This window comes from Sarcophilus harrisii, chromosome 4 (genome assembly GCF_902635505.1).
Source record: "Sarcophilus harrisii chromosome 4, mSarHar1.11, whole genome shotgun sequence".
Lineage (NCBI taxonomy): Eukaryota > Metazoa > Chordata > Mammalia > Dasyuromorphia > Dasyuridae > Sarcophilus > Sarcophilus harrisii.
In genome coordinates, this window is record NC_045429.1 from 366,162,120 (window position 1) to 366,186,017 (window position 23,898).

Sequence of the window (23,898 nt, forward strand, 5' to 3'; positions counted from 1 at the left end):
CTCACTTAAAGAATAAATTTAAATTCTACATTTAAATAAAGTAAAATATCAGGAACCCTTGTTTGTAGAATGTGTTATTTGACTTGAGGCCTAAAGGAAACGAAGAGGGCAGAAGTAAGGAAAGAAAGCATTTGAGGTTTGGGGTTCAGTGAGTATGAATGAAATGAAAGAAATTGAAAGGTTGGATCCCAGATATTCCATTCTAGTAACTTCAGAAATTTGTGGGTTTAGCTATATCTTAATTATAATGGGTTAACAAACCAAGAAATGGTTATAGCTGTGCATGCATTAATACTTCAAAAGATCTGTTTATATATCTACTATGTGGGTCCTTTTTCCATAATGAAGATTATAATTCTTCCATATTATAATATGCTTAACAAACATTTCTGACATCAAGAAGCCAGATTGCCATCCTGTTCACAGGCTTTCCCTCAAGACAGTCTTAGAGGTCAATATTGGAAGGTGTTTTTTTTTTTAGATTGTTAGGACTTTTATTTTCCTTATATACTGCATTTGACTCGGCTTTCAAGAATGCTGGGTACTTCCCCTCAGATTAAGTATCATAGTAAGACTTTATTAGAAGAATAATTATGAACCAGTTAACACATTTATTAAACACCTACTATGTTCATAATACTACCAACAAATATGGTGTTTGGACTAAGTTACATTATTTCTTCAGGGCATATTATTTTATTTGGAAAGAATTTCTAGATTTTCAAACTTTTTAAGGCCAATATAGATTAAATATTTACATTTAGATTTTTTTAAATACTTTGAAGTCTAATATTCATTTGCACTCTAATATTACAGTCCTGGATAAAATGGCATTAAGTAGAATTGAAGATAAGATAAACAATCAGACTGTACCTGGTGTATATAGAAGAAATTCATGCTGAAGGTGATTTAATTATGAAAGTACTGAGGAATCCATTCTTACTGTATCTGAAGGAGAGGAAAATAGTAAAAGTGTAGAAAAAACTTCATGTTGCTTATTCCCCCAAAAAGGACAATTGAGCAACATCAACCAATGTACTTACTTAACTATCTCTACAAAATATTTATGAGATTCATTTATACATGAATTAAGAGCATCCTTAATGAAAGATTTTAAGAAGAAAACAGGTAAACTTTTACCATTTCATAACAAGGGTTCTTAGCCTTTTTTGCATCATGAATTCATTTCGTGATCTAGGGAAGCCCTTGAACCCTTCAGACTATTGTTTTTATTGTAAAATATATAATGTTATAAAAGCAATTATATTGAGATAAATTTTTATGCCATACAAGTTTATGAAATTTGACCAAGGGCAGTTCTTAAGAGTCCTTGGACCCATAGTAATATTCCTTTACATTTTAAAGTTGATGGAAGACTGAGAGACATATGCAGCATCTTAATTTTAATTTTAAAAGAATTGAAAATATTATGTAGAAGGCAGCATATTGGATTTGAGTGTGCTACATCACAAAAACAATGAAGAACTTTGAAGAGTAGGAATAAATGATATCAATAAGACAGGAAGAAAAGATGAAGTAGTCTCATTTTGAGGAGTTTGGGTTTTTGGGGGATTTTTGCTGTTACATGACTTGCCCAGGGTTGCCCAGCTAAAAAGTGTTAAGTATCTTAGACTGGATTTGAACTCAGGTCCTCATCATTCAGGACAGTGCTTTATCCACTGCCCAGCTTAGGCTGCCCCATGATGAGAAGTTTGCACCACTGCCATCCTGCTGGCAGGAGAAAGTGCAGCAGGTCTCCAACATTCTGGGCAGATCATTTTTGATGAATTTATATAAGGTGTTGGATAAGAGCTACACAGGCTTGTTAGACATGCTGACTTGCAATCAACATCATTGGAAAGAACATTCACATTGATGAGCTCACATCAATTTGAGAATATTCTAACATATATACTAAAATATTGTCTTTAATTTTTAATTAAGTTTCTTTGTAAGATTCTTGCATTTCCATTTTTAGATATTCACTTTATGGTAATTTATGGTAATAGAAATGTAAAGCTTAGGGAATTTTTTTTAAGTACACATCTTTAATAGGCATTAGTAGCTAGTTAGATTTTATTGTTTGTTTAAATTAAAAAATATTTTGAATTTCCATTTTCAGAAATAGGTAATTTCTTGTTTTCCCAGGATATGCTACAAGCAGCCAGTCAGTATCGTCAAAGCAGAAATGCTGTATATAGAATGGAAGAACTCCCAGAAAAAGAACCTGAATATGTTCCTTGGACAGGTAAGCTTCCAAAAATTAAGTACATAAGTAGTGTTATTATTGCTTGTTCAAAAATTTTATTTCAATGTTTTTTTTGTATCCATGAGTTTATATTATTTCCACAAGCTAGTTTTGTAAATAAAAATTCAAAATTCTACTGCTGCTTCCCCCAAGACATGTTTGCTTCTTCTGCTGCTTCCCCCAAGACATGTTTGCTCAGACTGGGACAGTATCACATTAGCACTAAGTGTGAATATAGAGCTCAGCTAGAGATAACCGAGGAGCAAAGAAATTGGGGCAAGGTACATGTGATCCTCTAAACCTAAGAAAGAGAGCCTAGCATCCAAGTGGGGCCAGTTCTGTCCCTGCATAATTCACTTTGAGCAAAGCTCAAAACTGGGAAGCCATATATTGCTCAACATGAACAAATGCAGATGTGGCTTTAATATTCACCCCAGGGGGAAACCATCATCAAAGGGGAAGAAGTCAGAAGATGAATAATAGGAGAAAATGAGAGGAAAAGAATGAGATCACCAAAGAGCTCAGGTTGAAGAAAACTCAAAAGATTTTAATTAAACTAGTTAACAGGGAAATTTTTCTTTTTCTTTTTAAAATTTTCATTTATTTATAATTAATTAATAAAGCTTTTTATTTACTAAACATATGCATGGGTAATTTTTCAACATTGACCCTTGCAAAACCTTCTGTTCCAAATTTTCCCTTCCTTCCCCCTGCCCCCTTTCCTAGATGTCAGGTAATCCAATACATTAAATATGTTAAAATATATATTAAATCCAATATATGTATACATATTTATACAGTTACCTTGCTGCACAAGAAAAGTCAGATCAAGAAGGAAGGAAAAAAACTGCGAAAGAAAACAAAATACAAGCAAACAACAACAGAAAGAGTGAAAATATGATGCTGTGTTCCACATTCAGTTGCCATGTTCCTCTTTCTGGATGTAGATGTCTCTCTTCATCATTGAGCAAGTGGAACTGATTTAAATCATCTCATTGTTGAAGAGAGCCACGTAACAGGGAAAATATTAATAACAAAAGGGAATATGGCCTCCAAATTGGGTAAAAGATTCCAGACATCTTTTATTAAATCTTGGGAGAAAAAAGAATTAGCACCTGATGAGACATAGGATCCTATAGATTCCCTAGAAAGCATGGAACTTATAAGATCTTGAAATATTTGAAAGAGATATAAGAATTGTGAGCACAGAATTTATGGTCCACACAGCAGAAATTATTAGTTTGTTGAAAAAATTGAAACTATAGTGTCAAGTTTCATCAGAGAAACCTAAGAAAAAATAATTGATTGGGAATGGAGCCATGCACAAGTGAAGCATGCTGTAGAAAAAGGGAGAGAAAGCCCTAGTTAGTATTAAATCATGATAACTACTTTTACAAATAAAATATAGTGATCTCAAAGAAAGGGTGCATAGACGATGTAAGAATTATGGCTTTCCAAGAAAAACACTAAAAATAAAAATAACCTGAATGCAGTAAAGCAAGAAGTATTGCAAGACAACTGCTCAGATTGTGCACATTTAACCTCTCAAATTGCTTGCTGTTTTTGGGTGGGGGTGATAAGGGGGAGAGAGAGAGAAAAATTTAGAACACAAAGTTTTACAAAAATGAATGTTGGAAAACTATCTTTACATGTATTTGGTAAAATAAAATATTATTTTTTTAAATTTTATTTTTTTTTTATTATAGCTTTTTATTTACAAGACATATGCATGGGTAATTTTTCAGCATTGACAATTGCAAAACCTTTTGTTCCAACTTTTCCCTCCTTCCTCCCACCCCTTCCCCCAGATGGCAGGTTGATCAATACACGTTAAATATGTTAAAGTATAAGTTAAATAAATATATTTCTACATGTCCAGACAGTTATTTTGTTGTACAAAAAGAATAGGACTTTGAAATAGTGTACAATTAGCCTGTGAAGGAAATCAAAAATGCAGGTGGATATAAATAAAGGGATTGGGAATTTTATGTAGTGATTCATACTCATCTCCCAGAGATCTTTTGCTGAGTGTAGCTGGTTCAGTTCATTACTGCTCTATTGGAACTGATTTGGTTCATCTCATTGTTGAAGAGGGCCACGTCCACCAGAATTGGTCATCATGTAGTATTGTTGTTGAAGTATATAACGATCTACTGGTCCTGCTCATTTCACTCAGCATCACTTCATGTAGGTCTCTCCAGGCCTTTCTGAAATCATCCTGCTGTTCATTTCTTGCAGAACAATAATATTCCATAATATTCATATACCACAATTTATTCAGCCATTCTCCTATTGATGAGCATCCACTTAGTTTCCAGTTTCTGGCCACTACAAAGAGGGCTTCCACAAACAAAATAAAATATTATTGAAAAAACAAGTGTCCAGAATTTTTGAACACAGAAAACAAAGTACCAATGAAGAATTTGCAGATCACCTCTAGATATAGTTAGAAGCTGGGCCTTGAATTATATTATTTGAAATGATATTATTTCCAGAAATGATAAGTAAATTATTTGAATTGATAATCAAATTATTTAAATATTAGATGTGGTTTATATAATTATAGTTGTTTTTGTATCTAACACAATAAATTTGTTTTTGTTTTTCTTTTATAGCAACCAGTGGACCTGCTGGCATACGAACTGCAATAGTGCGACAACATGGCATTGTTCTGAAGATGGTTTATCCTCAAGTAGATACCAATCTGAGAAACATCCTAACTGAGCAGCTTGTAGCACTGATTGACTCCTACCTGGATAGTTATGTTTCTCAACTTAAATCTGTGGACAAACCTAGTGATCAAGAAAGATACAACAATCTGGAAATGGAGTACATTCAGAAAAGAGCAGATATGTTGTCTCCTCTTCGTAAGTAATTATATATATTTGTAGAAAGTACAAAGAGAAAGCTACATATTTGGTAAAGCTTCTTTAGTTAAATCAGTAACTTAATATAATATCTGTAATTAAAATTAATCACCAATCTGTTTTCCAAATGTAATTGGAGTTGAATATTTGTTATAAATTTATATAATATATATATATATATAAAATGGAGTTATAAATTTGTACATTACATGAAATTAAATTCATTTAAACATATTAACATTTTATTTTTAAAATAGATTAAAAATGGACTTACATATAAGGTTTTTGCAAAGATGAAATCACTGAAAGTAATGAAATTACTTAAATATTTCCATCTAAATAGAGAGAAAAACCTAACAAGTCTTTGGGTTAACTTAAATAGCTGCTTTTAATACATGTTTTCTTCTCCTCTTGTTTTCTATAGTTTCTCTTGGACAGCACCAGTGGGCTGCTTCTTTAGCAGAGAAATATTGTGACTTTGATATCTTGGTTCAGATGTGTGAGCAGACTGATAACCAGACTAGATTGCAACGTTACATGACTCAGTTTGCTGATCAGGTAACATAGTTTAATATTTAGGCAAAGAACTTTACAGTATAAGCTCAATGTTTTAAATATAATAATTGTTTGGACAAGAAATGGCTATAACAAAAGTAATTGTGCTTCATATATAAGAAGCTATACATGCATAAGAAGATATTAAAAGGGAAAATTTAGATCCTGCTTGCCTCAGATATGACCATGTTTTTAAAGACTTCCTGTTGTAACTCCTACTTATATTTAACTGGTTCATAGAACCTAAAGTTCCCAGTTATATAACAATATTCATATTCCTTATCTTAATCTTTGGTACCAAACTCAAAGTTTGATAGTTCATTTTTAAAAAAGGGAATAGCTTTTAATCTTTTTGCCTCTACCTAAAATGAGGTCTCCCTATTCATTTTAAAACCATACTATTTTTCCAATTGTCTTTTAATTTGTTTAGCAAATTATACCTTCTATAAAGAAGATAAAAATTAAAATAAAAATGTATACCTTCTTTCAGAAACCTCAGCATCTGTATTTAGTGTTTGCCTTCTTTACTCTTAAAAGAGGAGAATAATAATAGTAGTTTACATTTGTGTGATACTTTAGACTTGATCTGTATTATCTCATTGGAACTCCATGAATTTGATACTTATAATATCATTGGTTAATTGTTAGATGGAATTTTCCTCTTTTGTATTATGGTGGAGGAAAGTGAGACCTAGAGAAACTCAGGGATGTGCTCAAGGTCATTCGGTAAATGAAAAAGCCAGATTTTGAACCCAGGTCTTTTGATTTCAAATGATCTTTCCAATGTAAGTTCTTTTTCTATTGCACCAGACAGCTGGTGATACGGTGGACAGAGCACAGAGTCTGGAGTCAGAAAATTCAATTCCAGTCTCAGATTATGCACTTAACCACACTGCCTCAGTTTCCCTATTTGTAAAATGAGAATAATAATAATGCCACCTATCTTCCAGAGTTATGAGGATCAAATGAGATATTTGTGAAGTTCTTAGAAGAGTGCTTGCCATAGAGTGGGCTCTATATAAATAATGCCAACGCTTGTTTTCTTTCCCGTCTTCCTCTCAGAAAAACTGATCCCAAGAATAAATTGGTTTTCATTGTATAGATCGACAAAATGCTTTCCTGCCAGTGATGTGGTTGAGCTCTGTAATACAAATATCATCCCCTTTTACAGGCAAAAAAGCCAAGGCTAAGAGACTAAGTATCTTGCCCATAGTTACAGGGCCAGGAGGTCTAGTCAGGTCTGGTGACTCTAATGTTCTTTTTTTCTCCAGGATGCTGCTGGGTTTTTGTGGCTCTGACAGCTTGGACAGCTCTGTAGCTACTTGTATTGCTGTAAATGATCATTTTGCTAACAGGGACTTGAATTATCAAATATATCAAATGGGTCATTTCATTGTAATGGAACTATAGCTGAAATCTGTTGAGGTTTTTGGGATATTTAGCCTAATTTTGGACGTAGCAGAGAGGTAGACACCTTTTTTTGTTTCCTTTTTTTTTTTTTTTTTTTTTTTTTAAATTCCCACCAGAAAGAGAAAAAAACCATTTTTTCATGAAATGTAACAGAAAGACAAGGGAGAACTCTTTCTTTTTCCTCCCCAAAAATTTAGAAAAACAACTTGAAAATACAGCTATCCTAAATAAATGATTCATGTATTAGGAGCTTATTGCAAGACACTGTGCTAGTCTGAGGATGTAAAAACAAAATAAGAAGTAATCCCTTCCCTCACAGTGTTTTTTTTTGGGGGGAGGAGGGTAATAACAAAAACAACAAGAATAGCTAGCATTTATATAGTACTTTAGGATTTGCAAAGTATTTTACAGATATCTTATTTGTCCTCAATAATTTAGTAGATATTTGTTATTATTATTTCAATTTTGCAAGTGAGGAAATTGAGATATGCAGCATTTAAGGGACTTGCCCAGGGCCATACAACTGATGTCTGAGGCAGGATTTGAATTCAGGCCTTCTAGTTTCAAATCTTGCTCCCTTGCCATCTAACTGCTTTTAGAGATATAGCACATACACTAAGATATGATAGGGTAGAAAACATTTATAAATAGAGGAATAGGGGCAACTAGGTGGCGCAGTGGATAGAGCACCAGCCCTGAAGTCAGGAGGACCTGAGTTCAAATCTGGTCTCAGACACTTAACACTTCCTAGCTTGTGAGCCTGGGCAAGTCACTTAACCCCAATTGCCTCAGCAAAAAATAAAAAAGGAATAAAGGGAAAGCTTTCTGGGAAAAGTAGTGGGATAGTTGAATTTTGAAGTAAGCATATTAATATGTTATCTTTTGTTGAAATGAAAGCTCTTTGAATAAGAATGTTTTCTCTTGTTTCCCCAGTGCTGAGCTGATGTTTTATTCTAGGGTTTCTTAAATGTTTACTACTTACATACAACCTTGTTTTGCCTAAGAAATTTTTATGCGACCCCAGGTATATAAGTATATAAAATAGGTATATCAATCAAACATTTACTGATAACAAATCATAATTTTGCAACTCTCACATTGTTATGACTCCCAAATTGGGTGATGACCCACAGTTTAAAAAGCTTTGTCTCATGGATAAAAGGTGCTGAACAAATATTTGTTGGTTTGGATTGGGTTGGACTGTATCAGTGTATTCTGAGACATAAAAGTGAGGAGGAAGTGCTTTCTAGGAATGAGGGGCAAAGGCACAAGTGGGAGGATGAAGTTGTGCATTAAGAAAAGAACACATAGGTAGGACACTTTGTCTGGAATCTAGACAGTGATGGGAACTTAACCTGAAATAAGCCTGGCAAAGTATTTTGAAGTGGTAGAATTTCTTTAAATGCCATGAGACTGTATTTTTATCTTGGGAGCAATAGGGAGCAATTAAATTTTCTTGAGCAAGGTGTGACTTATGTGACTTATGAAAATTTTTTGGAAACTGTGAAGTTTGAATTAGAGAAGAAAAAGAAAGGCGGTTGTAACAGTAGAACTATCAGTAGGTAATGAAGGGTTGACTTCTGGTGATGTCTGCGTTAAAAAGGAGACAGATGCTGGGTATTTTGTGGTAAAACTGCCAAAAATTGGCAATTTTCTAAATATGGAAAAAGAAAAATTGGAAGATGGTTCTCATGGATGCAAAGTTAAGTTACTAGAAGGATGGTTATTCCCTTAGCAAAAGTAGGAGATTGTTGGTTTTTAGGGAAAGGAGATCATGATTTTTGCTTGAATATATTGACTCAAGCCCCCAAATGGCTGAAATAGCAGGTAGCCTTTTAGTTAATACAAATGGATATATTTTTTTTAAATAATAGCTTTTTATTTTCACAGTATATGCAGATAGTTTTCAGTAATCACCCTTGCAAAATCTTGTGTTCCAAATTTTTCTCCCTCCTTTCCCTTTATCCCTCCCCTAGACAGCAAGTAAATGAATAAACATTTGACAGTGGTAAGAGCTCCCCTCTGTAATAGAGGAGCTGGCTTCTTTTGAAGAACCTACTTCCTCTGTAGTCCTGAGCAAACTGCTTACCCTGCTTAGCCTCCGGTCTCCTCTTCTGTAAAATAAGGGTAATCCCTATACTAAATAGTTTCTGAACCCTTCCATTTTAGATCTATGAACTTGTGGGTTTTATGCATACATACTACACAGATGTACAGACATAGAGATAAAGTAATAGATTTCACTGGTCTCAGGAACCCTTGGGTGTTGAAATTCCCTTGACAAGGACACTGTGTGCAATAGGCTCACTTCATAGTGAAGGTGACAAAGGGTTGACAAAGAATTGGGACTCAAACCCTAGTTTTACTGGTTTTTGATTTTCTCTCCATCACAACATGTTTGTGTACAAAACAAGACAATTGTGCTTTTTAAAATCATTTTCCTTAACACAGGGAAGACACACTTTGAAAGGTACAGGTCTCCTTTCATTGACTATGGAAAATAATCTACAGTTTCTAGGAAATTTTTCCTTTCTGTTTGTTTTCTGTGGTCATTATTTTAAATTTTTGGTTAGTCGGGAGGATATTTAGAAGAGAGAACTGCACACAAAGAATCAGAAATCCCAGAACCTTGGCATTGCTGCCAACTTTGTGGCCTTAGGCAAGTTCTTTAGCTCAAGACCTTGTTTTCTCCTCTATCAAATGAAGACATTAACCAGGATCACTGCAAAAGTAACTTCCAGCTCTCATATTGTATGGTTTCATATAGATAGATTGCTCAAATTGATTTTTAAAACATTTCCATTTAGGAGACTAAATAAGACTTGAAAATAAGTGACACTTCATTATAACATATCAAAGTGTACATATTGTATGTTTTATATTATTATAATATGTTAATGTGTTCTTGGTCTTTATTCCTATTAGAATTTTTCGGATTTCCTCTTCCGTTGGTATTTGGAGAAGGGAAAGCGTGGCAAGCTATTATCACAACCAATTTCTCAGCATGGACAGCTAACAAATTTTTTGCAGGCCCATGAGCACCTTTGCTGGTTACATGAAATCAATAGCCAGGACTTTGAAAAGGTAAAGAAAGTTGTTGTTTTTTTAAACAGAATTTCAATTTTTGCTTATTAAAAAAATGTCAGTATAAATAACTCTTAACACATACCTTCTTTCACAGAGAAGCTGTAGTGTCTCATCTTTTTTGATTTATTGGTGTTGGTTACCAGATATTCACTATTAAGATTCAAGAGAACTGGCTTCTAATCTTGCTTAGGCAACTAACAACTTCACTGCAAAAGTCAAAGAGAAGAAGTGGTTGTCATACAAAACCCTAAAGAAAACAACCTTTTTGCTCAGGTTTATAGTGACTATTATTAGACTTTTATCCCAGTTTATATTCAGAAAGGATTAGTAAAATACTAAGTCACTGAACTTTTAAGTCAGGAAGACCTAAATTCACATCCTGCCTCAGAAAGGTATTGTTTTTGTCCTGGACAAGTAGTTGAATATTTTTATTATGTAAGTTTCTGCGTCTATTGAAGAAGTTGGACTTTATTCCTAAGTTTACTTCCAGAGCTGAAACAGATTCTATGTAAAGTAAAAAGAAATTGTATATTCGAATTTTCATCATACGTTATTTCAGCTTCCTAAAAGTAATAATTTATTACCTGTTAATGTATTCTTATATTTTGGTTTATTCTAGGCTCATACAACACTTCTGGGCTTGGCAAATATGGAGAATCGTTACTTTGCAAAAAAGAAAACCCTGCTTGGACTGAGTAAATTAGCTGCCTTAGCTTCAGATTTTTCGGAAGGTTTAATTCAAGAAAAAATTGAAGGTAAAAAAAGAACTGAATATTTTGAAGGACAGAAGAAACTAAATTCTATTCAACCAAAATTTATTAATAGAGGCCTTGAAGAATATTGGGGAGTGAGCTGACCACAGAACCAGGAAGACCTGAGTTCAAGTCCTGTCTCTTACACATAATGACTAGGGGACTTTTGCAAAGATCTTAAAAAGTTTTGACATTTTGGGCATTTTGCATTGGCAGAGGGAACTTCCACTGCCAGTGAAATCACAGGCCTATTCTTGTCTCTGTCCCTAATATAATGAGGCCTTCTGCTGGTATTAGGATATAAATTTACTCAGAAAACGAGAATAACATATGGTTTAAAGAACTGAAGAAATTAAGAACCTTTTACAAATAATAAATCATTTCCCCAGGTTCTTGTCCACTTTTTGTATTAATTAGATTATACTTAAGATCATATAGTAACTGAGAGTCTTTAAGCTAACTTTTTTTTTAAAAATTCATAATTTTTGCTACAACAAAATAGATCTGGAAATTATATTGATAATCTTTTTTTCTTTGCATACTAGAAATGTCTGAACAAGAACACTTTCTATTACATCAGGAGACCCTACCTGAACAGCTGTTAGCTGAAAAACAGTTTAACCTCAATACAATGCCAGTACTGACTGCACCACAACTGATCAATGTATGTATTTTATACAGTTTTATAGCCATTTCTTTGTACCACTTATCTCAGAAGTCTCTGTGGAGAAGTGCTGTGATATAGTAAGAACAATGCTGGATTTGGAGTCAGAGACTCCAGTCAGTTTTGTAACATTCTACCTGAATCATGTTGAGCAAATCATTTAACTTTTCTGGATTTTTCAACTGTAAAATGAAGAGATTTGACTAAATGACCTTTTGTGGAGCTTTCTAATTCTTAAAAGCAATTAATTCAGTTTAGTAAATATTTATTAAGTACCTACTCTGTCAAACACTATGCTAAGCTCTGGGGATAATAAGTGCTTTTATCTTTTTTTTTTTTTTTTTTTTTTGGGCTGAGGTAATTGGGGTTAAGTGACTTGCCCAGGGTCACACAGCCAGAAAGTGTTAAATTTCTGAGATCATATTTGAACTCAGATTCTCCTGACTTTGGGACTGGTGCTCTATCCATTACACTAACTCACTGCCCCCTCTTATTAAATCTTATTAAAAATAATCCTCTGGAAAATGCCATCTGCATCCAGAGAGAGAACTGTGAACACTGAATATGGATTAAAGGACAGTGCTTTCACCTTTTTTTGTTTGCTTGTTTTTTCTTTCTTGCAATTTCTTCCTTTTTGATCTGATTTTTCTTGCCCAACATAAAATATATAGAAATATGTTTAAAAGGATTGCACATATGTAACATGAGATTGCTTGCTGTGTTGGGGAGGGAAGGGAGGGTAAAAAATATGGAACACAACGTCTTATCAAAAATGAGTGTTGAAAACTATCTTTACATTTATTTGGAAAGATAATAATATACTGTTGAGAAGAAAAAAAAGAAAAAATTAATCCTCAACCTCTCTTTTTTTTTTTTTTTTTAAACCATAGCTGTACATATGTGAGGAAAACAGAAGAGCCAATGAATATGACTTCAAGAAAGCACTAGACTTGCTAGAATACATTGATGAGGTAAATTGAGGAAAATCATTTGAGAAGATCCTTTTAAATGAATATCCCTTTAAAATCTCTTACCATGTCAGATGTCATACTTCTTAACTTAATGAAAAAGGGAACAAATGTAAAGGGGAAAAAGAGAACCTAATAATTAGGGAGTTAAATTGGAATATTTAGATGGTGGTTCTTTAGAATGTTAACGCCTATGATAAATCATAGGTTTAAAAAAAAAAATAGTATTTAGTATTAACCCTTCAGGAAAATTGTTCATTGGAACCAATTGCCATGCTTATTTTATCCTACATAGATTTCATTTTTTTTTCCTATATTCTAAAAAAAATCCTTGCATTTGAAACATCATCTGCCTGATACCAAGGTATCTTGTCTAGAACTTAGTCTAAGAACTTAAACTTTGGTATATGCCCAGTCTCTAAAATATCCTTTTGAATAGACCCTAAGAATATCCGCTTAATACTCATGGTAGTCTATGTACATTTCTTCAATTCCCCTGTCATTCATTTCAAAATTTCTCTGTATTTTCACCAAGATTTGTTTTGTGTTGTTTCTAAGAAAGAAAGCGTAACTCCTCATTTTCTTGATCATTTGCTCAATCAACATGCATTTACTATGTGTTTATTGCATGTTAGGCTTTGAGGACACAGAAACAAAAGTATAAAACAGCCCCCCTCTTCCAGGAACTTGGATTCTATTAGGAAAGACAATACTCACCAATATAGGTTGATAGAAAACATATATAAAATAACCTTGAGGTGGGGTGATATTAATAGCTGGAGGGACCCAGAAAATTTCTCCTTTAAAAGGTGATATTAGAACTGAAATTTGAAAGAAATCGGGGCTTCCATAAAAGGAGATTTGAGGAGGGAATGCATTCTCAGCATGGGATATGGTCAGCGCAGTTACCTAGAAATCCAGATGGGGCTTGTGTGTGAAGAACAGCAGCTAGGCCAGCTTGCCTGGATGGGAGGATGTGTAGAAAGGAGTAATGTGTAAAAAAGAATGGAAAACTAAGAAGGGATAGACTGTGGTGATCTTATGTGCCAGATAGCAGAGTTTATTCTTGATTTTTGAGTTTATGGAGAGCTCCTGGGTGTAGTACACTATGTAGAAAGTGGCTTGGGGGGAAAGCTTGAAGCAGACACATCACTTACTCAGTGATTATAAGAAGTCAGGAAAGAGGAAATGAGAGCCTATATTCAGGTAGCTAAGGGGATAGAATGGAGAGATGTGTTGAACATAAAATGACAAGATTTGGCAAGTGTTTGGCTATGAGGGTTGGAATGTGAGACAGGAGTCCAGAATGCTTCTAAGGTTGCAAACCTACATGACTGGAAGGAATAAGGCAGTGCCCTTGGCTAACTTGAGAAAGTTTGAAGAAAAGATGGCATTGGAAGGAAAAAAGCTATCTTTTGAATATGTAGAATTTATGATACTGTGGAGCATCCAGTTAGAACTGTCCAACAGATAATTACTGAAGAACTGGAGCTCAAGAGAAAGAATAGGGTGGGATATATAGAGATCTGGGAGTCATCTCCATAAAGGTGTTAATTAGAATTGGGATTCAAGGCTACCAAGTAATAGAAAGAAAGTAGAAGACTTTGAAGATGAGCAATGAGATAAGTAAGAGGAAAACCAGGAGAGAGCTAATTATGAAAACCCAGGGAGACAACAGTATCCAGGAAGAGAGGGTGATCAGACATGTCAAACATTGCACAGAGGTCACGAAAGATGAGTATTGTCTCCCTTTCTCCCCCACCCCCTCCTAAAACTCCTTAGAGTTATCAATTAAAAGATAATTGTTAATATTGGAGAGTATAAGTTGAATAGTGAGACCGAGATCCAAATTGCAGAAAGTTTAGAAAAGATGGGACAGAGGCCCTCAGGAGTGCCTTCATCTCACTTCTTTGTAAAGCCAGGGAGTCCACTGTGTGTGTGTACACGTGTGTGTGCAGTATGTTGATTGATAGTCTTTTTTCTTTTTAAAAAGTATTATTTATGATACGGAAATGGCTCTCTGATGAGGGACGACAAGAGATACTAGTAGAAATTCTGGGGATGGAGAAAATCAAAATCAAAAGAAGTGTGAGAGAAGAGAAAGTGGAAATAAATACCCATGGCTTTTTCAGTGAGTTTAGCTGAAAGGGGGAAAATAAGTATAGAAGACAAACTGGTTGGAGTGGTAGTATCTATTGAATATGAGGCTTAGGCATCTTATAGGTTTCAAGAGAAAAGTCAGTAGATAGGGAGATATTGGAGATCTCTCCACTCTCTGAGTGGAGATGAGAAGAATGGAAAAAGAAAGAAAGAAAGAAATGCACTTAGGGAAAGGAAAAGAAGGCCTGTAAAAATGGTTTCATATAATCAGGATGTATAAGTAGACATCTATGAATACAGAAAGGGTTTGGAGAAATAGCAGGTACATGTATTTTATTCTCATCTGAACTAGTCAAAGGAGGAAAAAATACAGTCGGATACAGAAATACATTTTACTCAATAGGAAGCAGGGAGAAGGGAAAATTATACGTAGGATAAAGTGAGGAGTTAGTCTTCAACAAAATCATCTTGACTATGCAAAAATACTTAGTTCTTTTTGAGATGGCAAAGAATAGGAATTTAAGGGAGATATTTATTAATGGGAAATAGATGAAAAAATTATGATATATAAATGTTTTAGAATACATTTGTGCTCCAAGAAATAAAGAGAATGGTTTCAAAGAAACCTAGAGACACATATTAACTGATGCAATTTCTATATGAACAATAAGGATCCGGTTAGCAGTTTAGATTTCTTTTAGCTTCAGTTAGTAGCACATGTATTAGGAGTGGAGGAAATATTTTGTGTTGAGAGTAATCCAAATTTGGGGTTTGACAAGCTATGATTGGTGATAGGATAAAGGAGTCAGGGATTGGAGGTTAGAAGATAAGGAATAAGCAGGAGTAAAAATAGTTGAAAGCCTATTTCTGTTGATTCAACTCCAATCCTAAACTTTGGAAACTAATTTGGAAATTTTTTTCCATTTTAAAATATACTTTAATCTAATATTTTAAATTATGTTTCAGAAAATCGTGTATAAATGAACTTTTGAAGGTGCAGATGCAGATCATAAAACATGAACTCTCATAGCTGAGAGATACTTTAAAGATGACCTAGTTTCACCCTTCATCTTAAACTAAGTGGCAGAAAGACTCAGAGCTGAATGTGTTGGTGACAAGTTAGTCTTTTTCAATATATTTTTAAAATGTTACCAAAAAGGTTCATCTTTTCAGCTAGAAGAACTAGTTATTCAAAGATCACAGTACTAGGAAGCATTTGGGATCCTATATAGGTGAGGTTGTAAGAGTAAATGTGGAAGTAAAAAAATGTTTTTCTCGGTAGGCCATTTGGTGGTCATTTTTGGTTTGCAACCAACAGCCATTGTTAGACATGTATGAATCAGTTAATAAATAAGCATTTATTAAATGATTACTAAATGCCAATCACTTTACTAAGTTCTTAGAGTACAAAGACAAGTATAAAACAGTCTATGCCCTTAAGGACTTTACAGGCTAATGAGAAAAACTATGTATAATTGTTTGTTACATACAGAAGATATACAAAATAGTTTTGAGAGAGAGAGATGTGTGAGCAGAAAAAAAGTACACTGAAGGGCTTTCTGTAGGTAGTAGCTTTTGAACTGTCTTGTAGGAAACCAGGGATCCTAGAAGTACTAGTAAGGAGGGAGCACATTTAGACGCAGGGAACAGCCATCACAAAGTCATGGAGAGAAAGGTTCATATATATGTCCAGCACATTAAGTCAGTATGGTGAAATTACAAAGTGTGAGGATAGGAATAAAAGATAAGATTGGAAGTATAGGAGTAGATCAGTGAAAAAATTTTAATGTCAGAAGAGTATTTAATTTTAGGGACAGTAGGCATTAGTGGTATTTGAACAAGAGGGTGGTCTGATCCAGACTTAGATATTAGGATAGTCACCTAGTTGACTTTGTGCTGTATGGATTGGAGAAAAGAAGAGGATAAGGAAGGGAGAACAAATTGGAAGCTGTTGCAGTAGACTAACTGAAAAGTGATGAAGGCTTGATCTGAAGCAAATAGCTATGTGAATGGAGAAGAGAAATGCAAAAGATTTGGCAATTTACCTGGATAAACAGATAAATGAAAGTGAGGAGTCAGAAATAATATTGAGGTTGCAAATTTGGGTGATTAGAAATCTAATGGTATCCTTGACAATAGTGGGGAAGTTTGGAAGTGGAGTGGGTTTATTCAGGAGCAAAGGAAAGAGTTCTGTTTTTGACCTAGTGAATTTGAGATATGGATAGAACTATGTAGTCACTCCAGCTTTGTTTAAATACCCTCAGTAATGGTGAAGGCAGCCTTCAGCTTCCTTTGAAGAAAAATTAAATGACTTCTTTCAGTTATGTTGCAAATAAATAAATAAATTCAGAAGCTCCTGAATTGAATGATTGTTCTAAGATATTTTTTTGGATGATATAATAATAATCTATTTATTTGGTTTTTATTAGCTCTCTGTAAGCTAAGTAACCAGTATATTCAGTATTTGAAAGTGGTAGGGACTCAAAAGACTGTTGGCTATTGGTTCTTATTTATTTAAGTTAACATGGATTAGTTCTTTAGTTTTATACTTGATTAGTCATATATGAACTTTGTTTTTATCAGTTTTAGCAATTAGTCTTTTTCAGTTGTTCCCCGTAGAAATTGGACCTTAGATTTTTTTCTGAGGTTTTTGGTAGTAATTCTTAATTATATTTATTTTTTCTGAAACTTGTCTCTGTGCATATGAAGTAGATTGAACAAATTTTAATCACTAGTTACATATGATTTTCAAGATCCAATTTTAGGTTAAACTTCTTGCTTCGTAAGATTTCTACTGTTCTCATGTCGTCATATCATATACTAGTAAATCAGTTCATATAAGATTCTCTTAGTGATAATGTTATTGTTATTCCTTTCAGGGAATGATTATGTTTTGAGGAGAGAAGATGAAAAATTTTAACATAAAAAAATTTACAACGTGAATATATATATATATATATATATATATATATATATTTTTGCTGAAGCAGTTGGGTGGTTTTTTTTTGTTTTTTTTTTTTTGTTTTTTTTTTTTTTTGCTGAAGCAGTTGGGGTTAAGTGACTTGCCCAGGCTTACACAGCTAGGAAGTGTTAAGTGTCTGAGACCAGATTTGAACTCAGGTTCTCCTGACTTCAGGGTTGGTACTCTATCCACTGCTTCATCTAGCTGCCCCTGTGAATATGTATTTTTAAAGATAAAAACTAAAGAAATAATTCATCATAAAACAAAGAAAAGTAAAAGAGTGTCTTTGGATTTATGATAAATGATTTTCTTTATTCAAAAATCAAATTAGAGCTTATATAATTTTTGTACCCTCAGCACATGTGACTCATTTCTTTCTTCTTCTTTGCACTTAACATAAGCCCCTACCTGGGCATAGCAGTGGGACTCCACTGTAATTATGCTCTACCATTGAACAAGAAGTATAATTATCTCTTATCACCAAGTAACCAAAATAAAATAAGAGTACATAATTATGAAGTGGCATTACTTGAATCTGAATGTGGTGTAAAATTTTAGAGAAAAATAAGTGATCTTTATAATTCTTTTAAAATCAGGATTTAATCATTTTTTTTTATCCCTATATCAAGGAAGAAGATGCAAACATAAATGATCTCAAACTTGAAATCCTTTGCAAAGCTCTTCAAAGAGACAAGTAAGACCTTTGAGTACAATGTATTTTCTCCATTTGGATCACTCTTTAGACATCATTGATGTTTTTTCTCATGTTATTTGTAGTTGAACATTCCTTAGCCATTTAAAAAAAAAAAAAAAACAAAAACCTGTAAGGACTTTATTTTAAAACCTGATTTAGGAATAGAGCAATGTAAACCTTCATTTTTTTTTTAAGGGCAAAAATGGAACATTTCAAAAATGGAAATTTAAAATTTATAGAAATCCAGAATACCAAGCAATTTTTCTATATTAGCTGGTGCAGAAGGAGAATATAGAAATTAATTTTTGTTTTCCATTTTACAAAGCTAAGGTCAGAGAAACCAATTTCATTTTGATTAAAAATTCTTAAATTTGAGGCTGTAATGCCCAAATTTTCAAGCCTCTCCTTTGTATTTGCTTTCTTTCTAGGTATTCTTCATTTCCATCTATGGGAATGATTCCTTTAAAACTGACCATGTGAAAAAGATTAAAGACAGTCTATTGTGGGCATGGTTTTCTTTCTCAGCAGAATTTTAAAGATGTTCTAGCCTGACTGCTAAAAACTTTTCTCCTGCTCACCATTGTCCTTATTGGAGGGAATAGAGCTATTTTTACTTAGTCACCTCCTCCCTCTTCTGAACACTCCCAGATAGTTAAAATTGTTGTTAATTTAGTCTCAGAAGCCATCCTCAAAAGCATCCAGCAAGTCTTCTCACTTGATTTCTATGCCCCACCCTACTCATGCAGAGTTACTCATCTTGGCTGCTTATTTTTCCCCCTTAAATTATTGTTTTAATTGATGATGTACTATGTTATGAATTATAGGATTGCAGTTGACTATGTAGATTTATTGGCCTGTGGTTTATGTCGAGGTGCTTCAAACAACAAAAGTTTTCCCATATTCATATGTGTAACCTATTTAGGTTCAAGGAACAATACCTATTTTACTTGCATTTAAAAAAAAAAAAAAATTGTGTTAATGCATTATGGCTGTTGTCTTTTCTTTGGGAAATCTTGGTTTAGGTTGCAAAACTCATTTTGGCATTGGCTTTAGCATTTCCTTGGAAAAGTTACTTAAGTGATATTTTTTAAACTATTTATTGGTTAATTATTTATGTAGCATGTCCATCTCTGATTAGATGTCTGTTAAAGTCAGAATATATTAAGGAAAATGTTAAGTGTATGCATCTCTTACATTCCAAAATCTTTAATTAGTCTTAAATACATAATCTTCTATGTCTTTGCTCCATCCCTAAGACACCATATTGTTAAGTTATCTGTAAGGTTTTAATTTTTTTTTTTTTGTTTTTGTTTTTTTAGTTGGTCCAGTTCAGATGGTAAAGATGATCCAATTGAAGTGTCTAAAGATAGTATATTTGTGAAAATCTTAGAAAAACTTTTAAAAGACGGTAAGTAATTTGTTCTAAGTTCTTTAAGGGCAGAAATGGTCTTATTTTCCTTTGTATTTCCCCCAGTGTTTAACACAGTGCTCTGCACATTTTCAGTGCTTAAAAAATATTTGTTGAATGAATGAATAAATGTTGAATTAGGAATTAGAATTTCACCATCATTTCCTTTATTTTTTTTTAATAGCTTTTTATTTACAAGTTATATGCATGGGTAATTTTACAGCATTGACAATTGCCAAATCTTTTGTCCCTCCTTTCCCCCACTCCCTCCCCTAGATGGCAAGATGACCAGTAGATGTTAAATATATTAAAGTATAAATTAGATTACACAATAAGTATACACATCATTTCCCTTAAACAGTTATTTTAGCAGCTATACTCAGAAATAAGTTTAATGCCTTATTAAAGTAGTTAGACTGTAGCTTATACAGATGTATACAGTATACATCTCAAAAGTCAGAGAATTAATTAAACAGAGGGAGGATAGTTTCCAGAGCATGTAAAAACTATCTACTAAGATATGGGGTATGTGAGAGTTATCAAGAGCAAGATAAATGATAGGCCTTTTATGTACAAATAGTGTTGGGGAGGCTAGAATTGAATAGGTTCTTTATCGATTTGTTTCAAAAGTTAACTTTCCACATTTGTCTTTTTATTAGAACAGTCAGGAAATACTTGGGCTAAACTCCTTAATGCTATTCTGTTAGTATCTGCAAAAGAGTTGGTGCTCCATGTTCATATAAGTTGTCACATTGGTTTGGCTGTTCAGTGTTCTGGAGCCCCAAGTGTAATACTCTCGCAGATGAAAGACTAGAATGAACCTACTTTATAAAACATAGATTTTAAGATTTGGCAGTATGGGAAGATCACATCACAAATGTTGTACTTTTATTATATGAATGAACTAAAATCATGGAATCGTCAATTTAGAGATGGAAAGGATCTTGGAAGTCTTTAGATTCAAACTTCTCACTCATAGAAGTCCAATGTCTGGGGAGTACAAGTCATTTGACAAATATCGCAGTGGGTAACGAGCCAGAATCAGAATTCAGCCTGGAATTCTCAGTCTTTTCTTCTTTTTGCTTCACACTGTCATCATCATGGCTATGGCCTAGATACTTGAGGTTGACATTTATTATCTTTAGGTATAAGTGTATCATGAATTGATTTGTCTCCTTTCTACTCAGGTACTTAAGGACCCCATGTAAACTGCTTATGAGGGGTTTGGAGTAATGACCTCTGAGATCCCTTCCAGTACTTAATCTGTGATAATGATCTTATGTTAGGGTTAACATATATTTTTAATAAGAAAGTCCATAATTATGTTATATATCTACTGTTTTACAAATTAATATGATAACTTCACAAATAAGATTAGCATGATTTTATTCATAGGAAATTAAGGATTCTGTGTTTATTGAAGTTTTAATTTATTAAATTGTTAAAAATTTATTTTCTTAATATTAATCAAGCCAAAACATTTACTGCATATAAAAGCCTTAAGCATAATATACAATAATATGCACATTATTATATATTATGCATATAATAATAAGATATAATAATAGTTTCTGATTTTGAGAAGCTCATAATCTGGTATCTTAAGTGACTTAATTTTTTCAGTTTTTTTTTCCTGAACTTGACAGATATATCTTATTTAGTAAGTGAAGAAAGTGCATATATTTATTTTTGAAATTGTTTATGAAAATGGATTTGTCCCCACATACACATTTTTGTATTACAATCATTAATAAAATCTATTAAAAGTTTTTTTTTTACTTGGACCTTTGTCATTTTTCTACTCTCATTAGGGCTTAGATAAACAGTTCAGCTATTTGTTGTTGTTGTTTTCCATAAATGATACATAAAATGATTCCTTAAATCTGGGGGGTCAGGGGTTAAAATTGTAATGCCTTATGATATCAATCCTATATATGCCCAAAATTTTGAAATGACAAATATCACCTTGCCACAATAAAACAAAAAATTAAGCAGTTTTTTAAAAAAAATACTTTTAAAAATAATTCTTAATTGTAACAGGTTTGTGTTAAGTGAAAATGTAAAGTAATTGTGATAGTAAAAAATAAATATTTCGGAACTATATATTTAAACTAATACAAGAAAACTAATTCAGTTCCATAAAATTTTTGTTTAAGAATATTATGTTAGAATTGCTAGTGTGCTTTTTAAAATGAAACAAAATTAGAATGAGACATTCCTGTGTAGACAGTTTTATGGAATTATTAATATATTTTTATGTTTACAGGTGTTCAGCTTAGTGAATATTTACCAGAAGTGAAAGACTTATTACAAGCAGAAGAACTTGGAAGCTTAAAGAATAATCCTTATTTTGAATTTGTTTTGAAAGCAAATTATGAACATTATGTCCAGGGGCAGATGTGATTTCTTTTCAGAAATATTAAGTGTTTTTAGCGAATTGTATTGTAAAAGTTTGGAGCTTTTTGATCTTTGTTGTATTGAAAATGTTTAAAAGTTTATGACTAAATAGTTTGATTTTGTTATTTTGTTTTTTTGTTACTGTGTTTGGAAACTGACATAAAATCTTTATGCCTTTATAGAATTTTGGTCTTCAGTTCCTGCATTATTTTTCTTTTTTTTTTTTTTTTTCACTCTGAGAAATCTTTATTCATTCTATAAATATAATTTAATGTTGTTTGATTGTCATAGTTTTTGACTTTGGTTTTTAATATTTTTTAAAACACCAGCTTGTGAGTCAGGAAAACTTGGGTTCTTATCCTGTCTTTGCATTTCCTTATTTCTAAAATGAGAGATTAGTCTAGACTTCTTCCCACTCTAAAATTCTGTTGTAATACATCCTAAAGACAATCTGAGGTGTTTGGCATATGCTTTTAAGGATGAAATATCCACAGATGTAAAAACCCATACAGACTTTTTGTGTGTTATTTTTTTTTTTTTATTTAAGCAAAGGAAGGCCTAGTTTATATAGGATTGGTGGCAAAATTGAAAGTGTTTCAAACTTTTTCACTTAATAGTTCAAATTAAGAAATATTTAAGTAGGTTTTCATTATATTTGAGATGGATATTCGAATTAAATGTAATTCTATTTAATAAAAGAATAACCTAGGGACAGCTAAGTGGTGCAGTCGATAGAATACCAGCCCTGAAATCAGGAGGACCTGTGTTTAAATCTGGTCTCACACACTTAACACTTCCTAGCTTTGTAACCTGGGCAAGTCACTTAACCCCAAATTGCCTCAGCAAAAATTAATTAATTAATTAAATTAAAAAAAAAAAAAAGTAACCTAAACCAAAAGATATAAATACATCCTGCTCTCAAAAACTACATTTTTAGTATGGCATCCACCTTAGATCTAATGCAGCTTCATTCTTTATAAACTGAATATGAAATTGCCCAAATGATGGTTAATGCCCAAGATGATGATCTTGATTTTCCTTTTTTGTCTAAATTTAATTTAATCAAGAAGGTGAAGCTAGTAGTTAAAGAACTTTTTATTCTGATTAATGTCATCAAACAATCTTTGTCTAACAGATGGTTTAACAGCTAGATATTGGATAGGGAGTTGTTACCATATCCATACTTTGTGGTTCCCTGGCCAGCTGCCTGCTAAAACAACTTGATCCAACAGCTGAAAAGGTCATAAGTTAAATTAGTTGAAGACAGATCGGTTCTTACTTCTGTAAAATACAATCATCTTTCTTTCTCGTCACCTTGATTAATAGATGTTTATATACTAGAATATTGAATGTTTAGAAGAATAAATTGATAATGTCATTATTAACAAAGGAAAAAATGCATCAGCAACCTAGAGAAAGTTATCCTTCAATTTAATTCTTCTATTCCATGTTCATAACTCATAAATAAAAATTTGGCATATATTAGAATTCCTCAGATTAAGCATATTTAAGCCTTGGGAAGAGAACGATAGCAATAACTTGATAAAAAAGAGAATGTGGCTTATTAAATGTTCAGTACTAAAATGTACATTGAATTTTTGTCTATAAATTTGTCTATAAAATATAAATAAAAGTACTATAAATTAGTACTTAATTCTGTCACTCAATACCACCCCCAACCCCATGATTCTTTTAAAGACTTAAGTTGTAAAACAGTTGTCGGCATTGATGAGGGAATTTTATTATCCAAAATCCCTATGCTATTAAAATACAACCATAGACTTCA

At 32.8% G+C, this 23,898-nt stretch overlaps 1 protein-coding gene across 1 annotated transcript in view; it reads left to right on the top strand.

The window, feature by feature from the left end:
• The window catches only part of NUP133 (nucleoporin 133), a 57,486-nt gene extending 35,190 nt beyond the window's left edge, over window positions 1-22,296 (top strand). Inside the window, exons 17-26 of the mRNA XM_031966896.1 lie at window positions 2,149-2,248; window positions 4,864-5,115; window positions 5,540-5,673; window positions 10,006-10,164; window positions 10,787-10,922; window positions 11,465-11,583; window positions 12,474-12,554; window positions 18,243-18,307; window positions 19,627-19,715; window positions 21,982-22,296. Coding sequence (XP_031822756.1) covers window positions 2,149-2,248; window positions 4,864-5,115; window positions 5,540-5,673; window positions 10,006-10,164; window positions 10,787-10,922; window positions 11,465-11,583; window positions 12,474-12,554; window positions 18,243-18,307; window positions 19,627-19,715; window positions 21,982-22,118 — 1,272 coding nt within the window. The 3' untranslated portion in view covers window positions 22,119-22,296. The remainder of the gene's footprint in view (window positions 1-2,148; window positions 2,249-4,863; window positions 5,116-5,539; window positions 5,674-10,005; window positions 10,165-10,786; window positions 10,923-11,464; window positions 11,584-12,473; window positions 12,555-18,242; window positions 18,308-19,626; window positions 19,716-21,981) is intronic.
• Window positions 22,297-23,898: the final 1,602 nt, after the last annotated feature.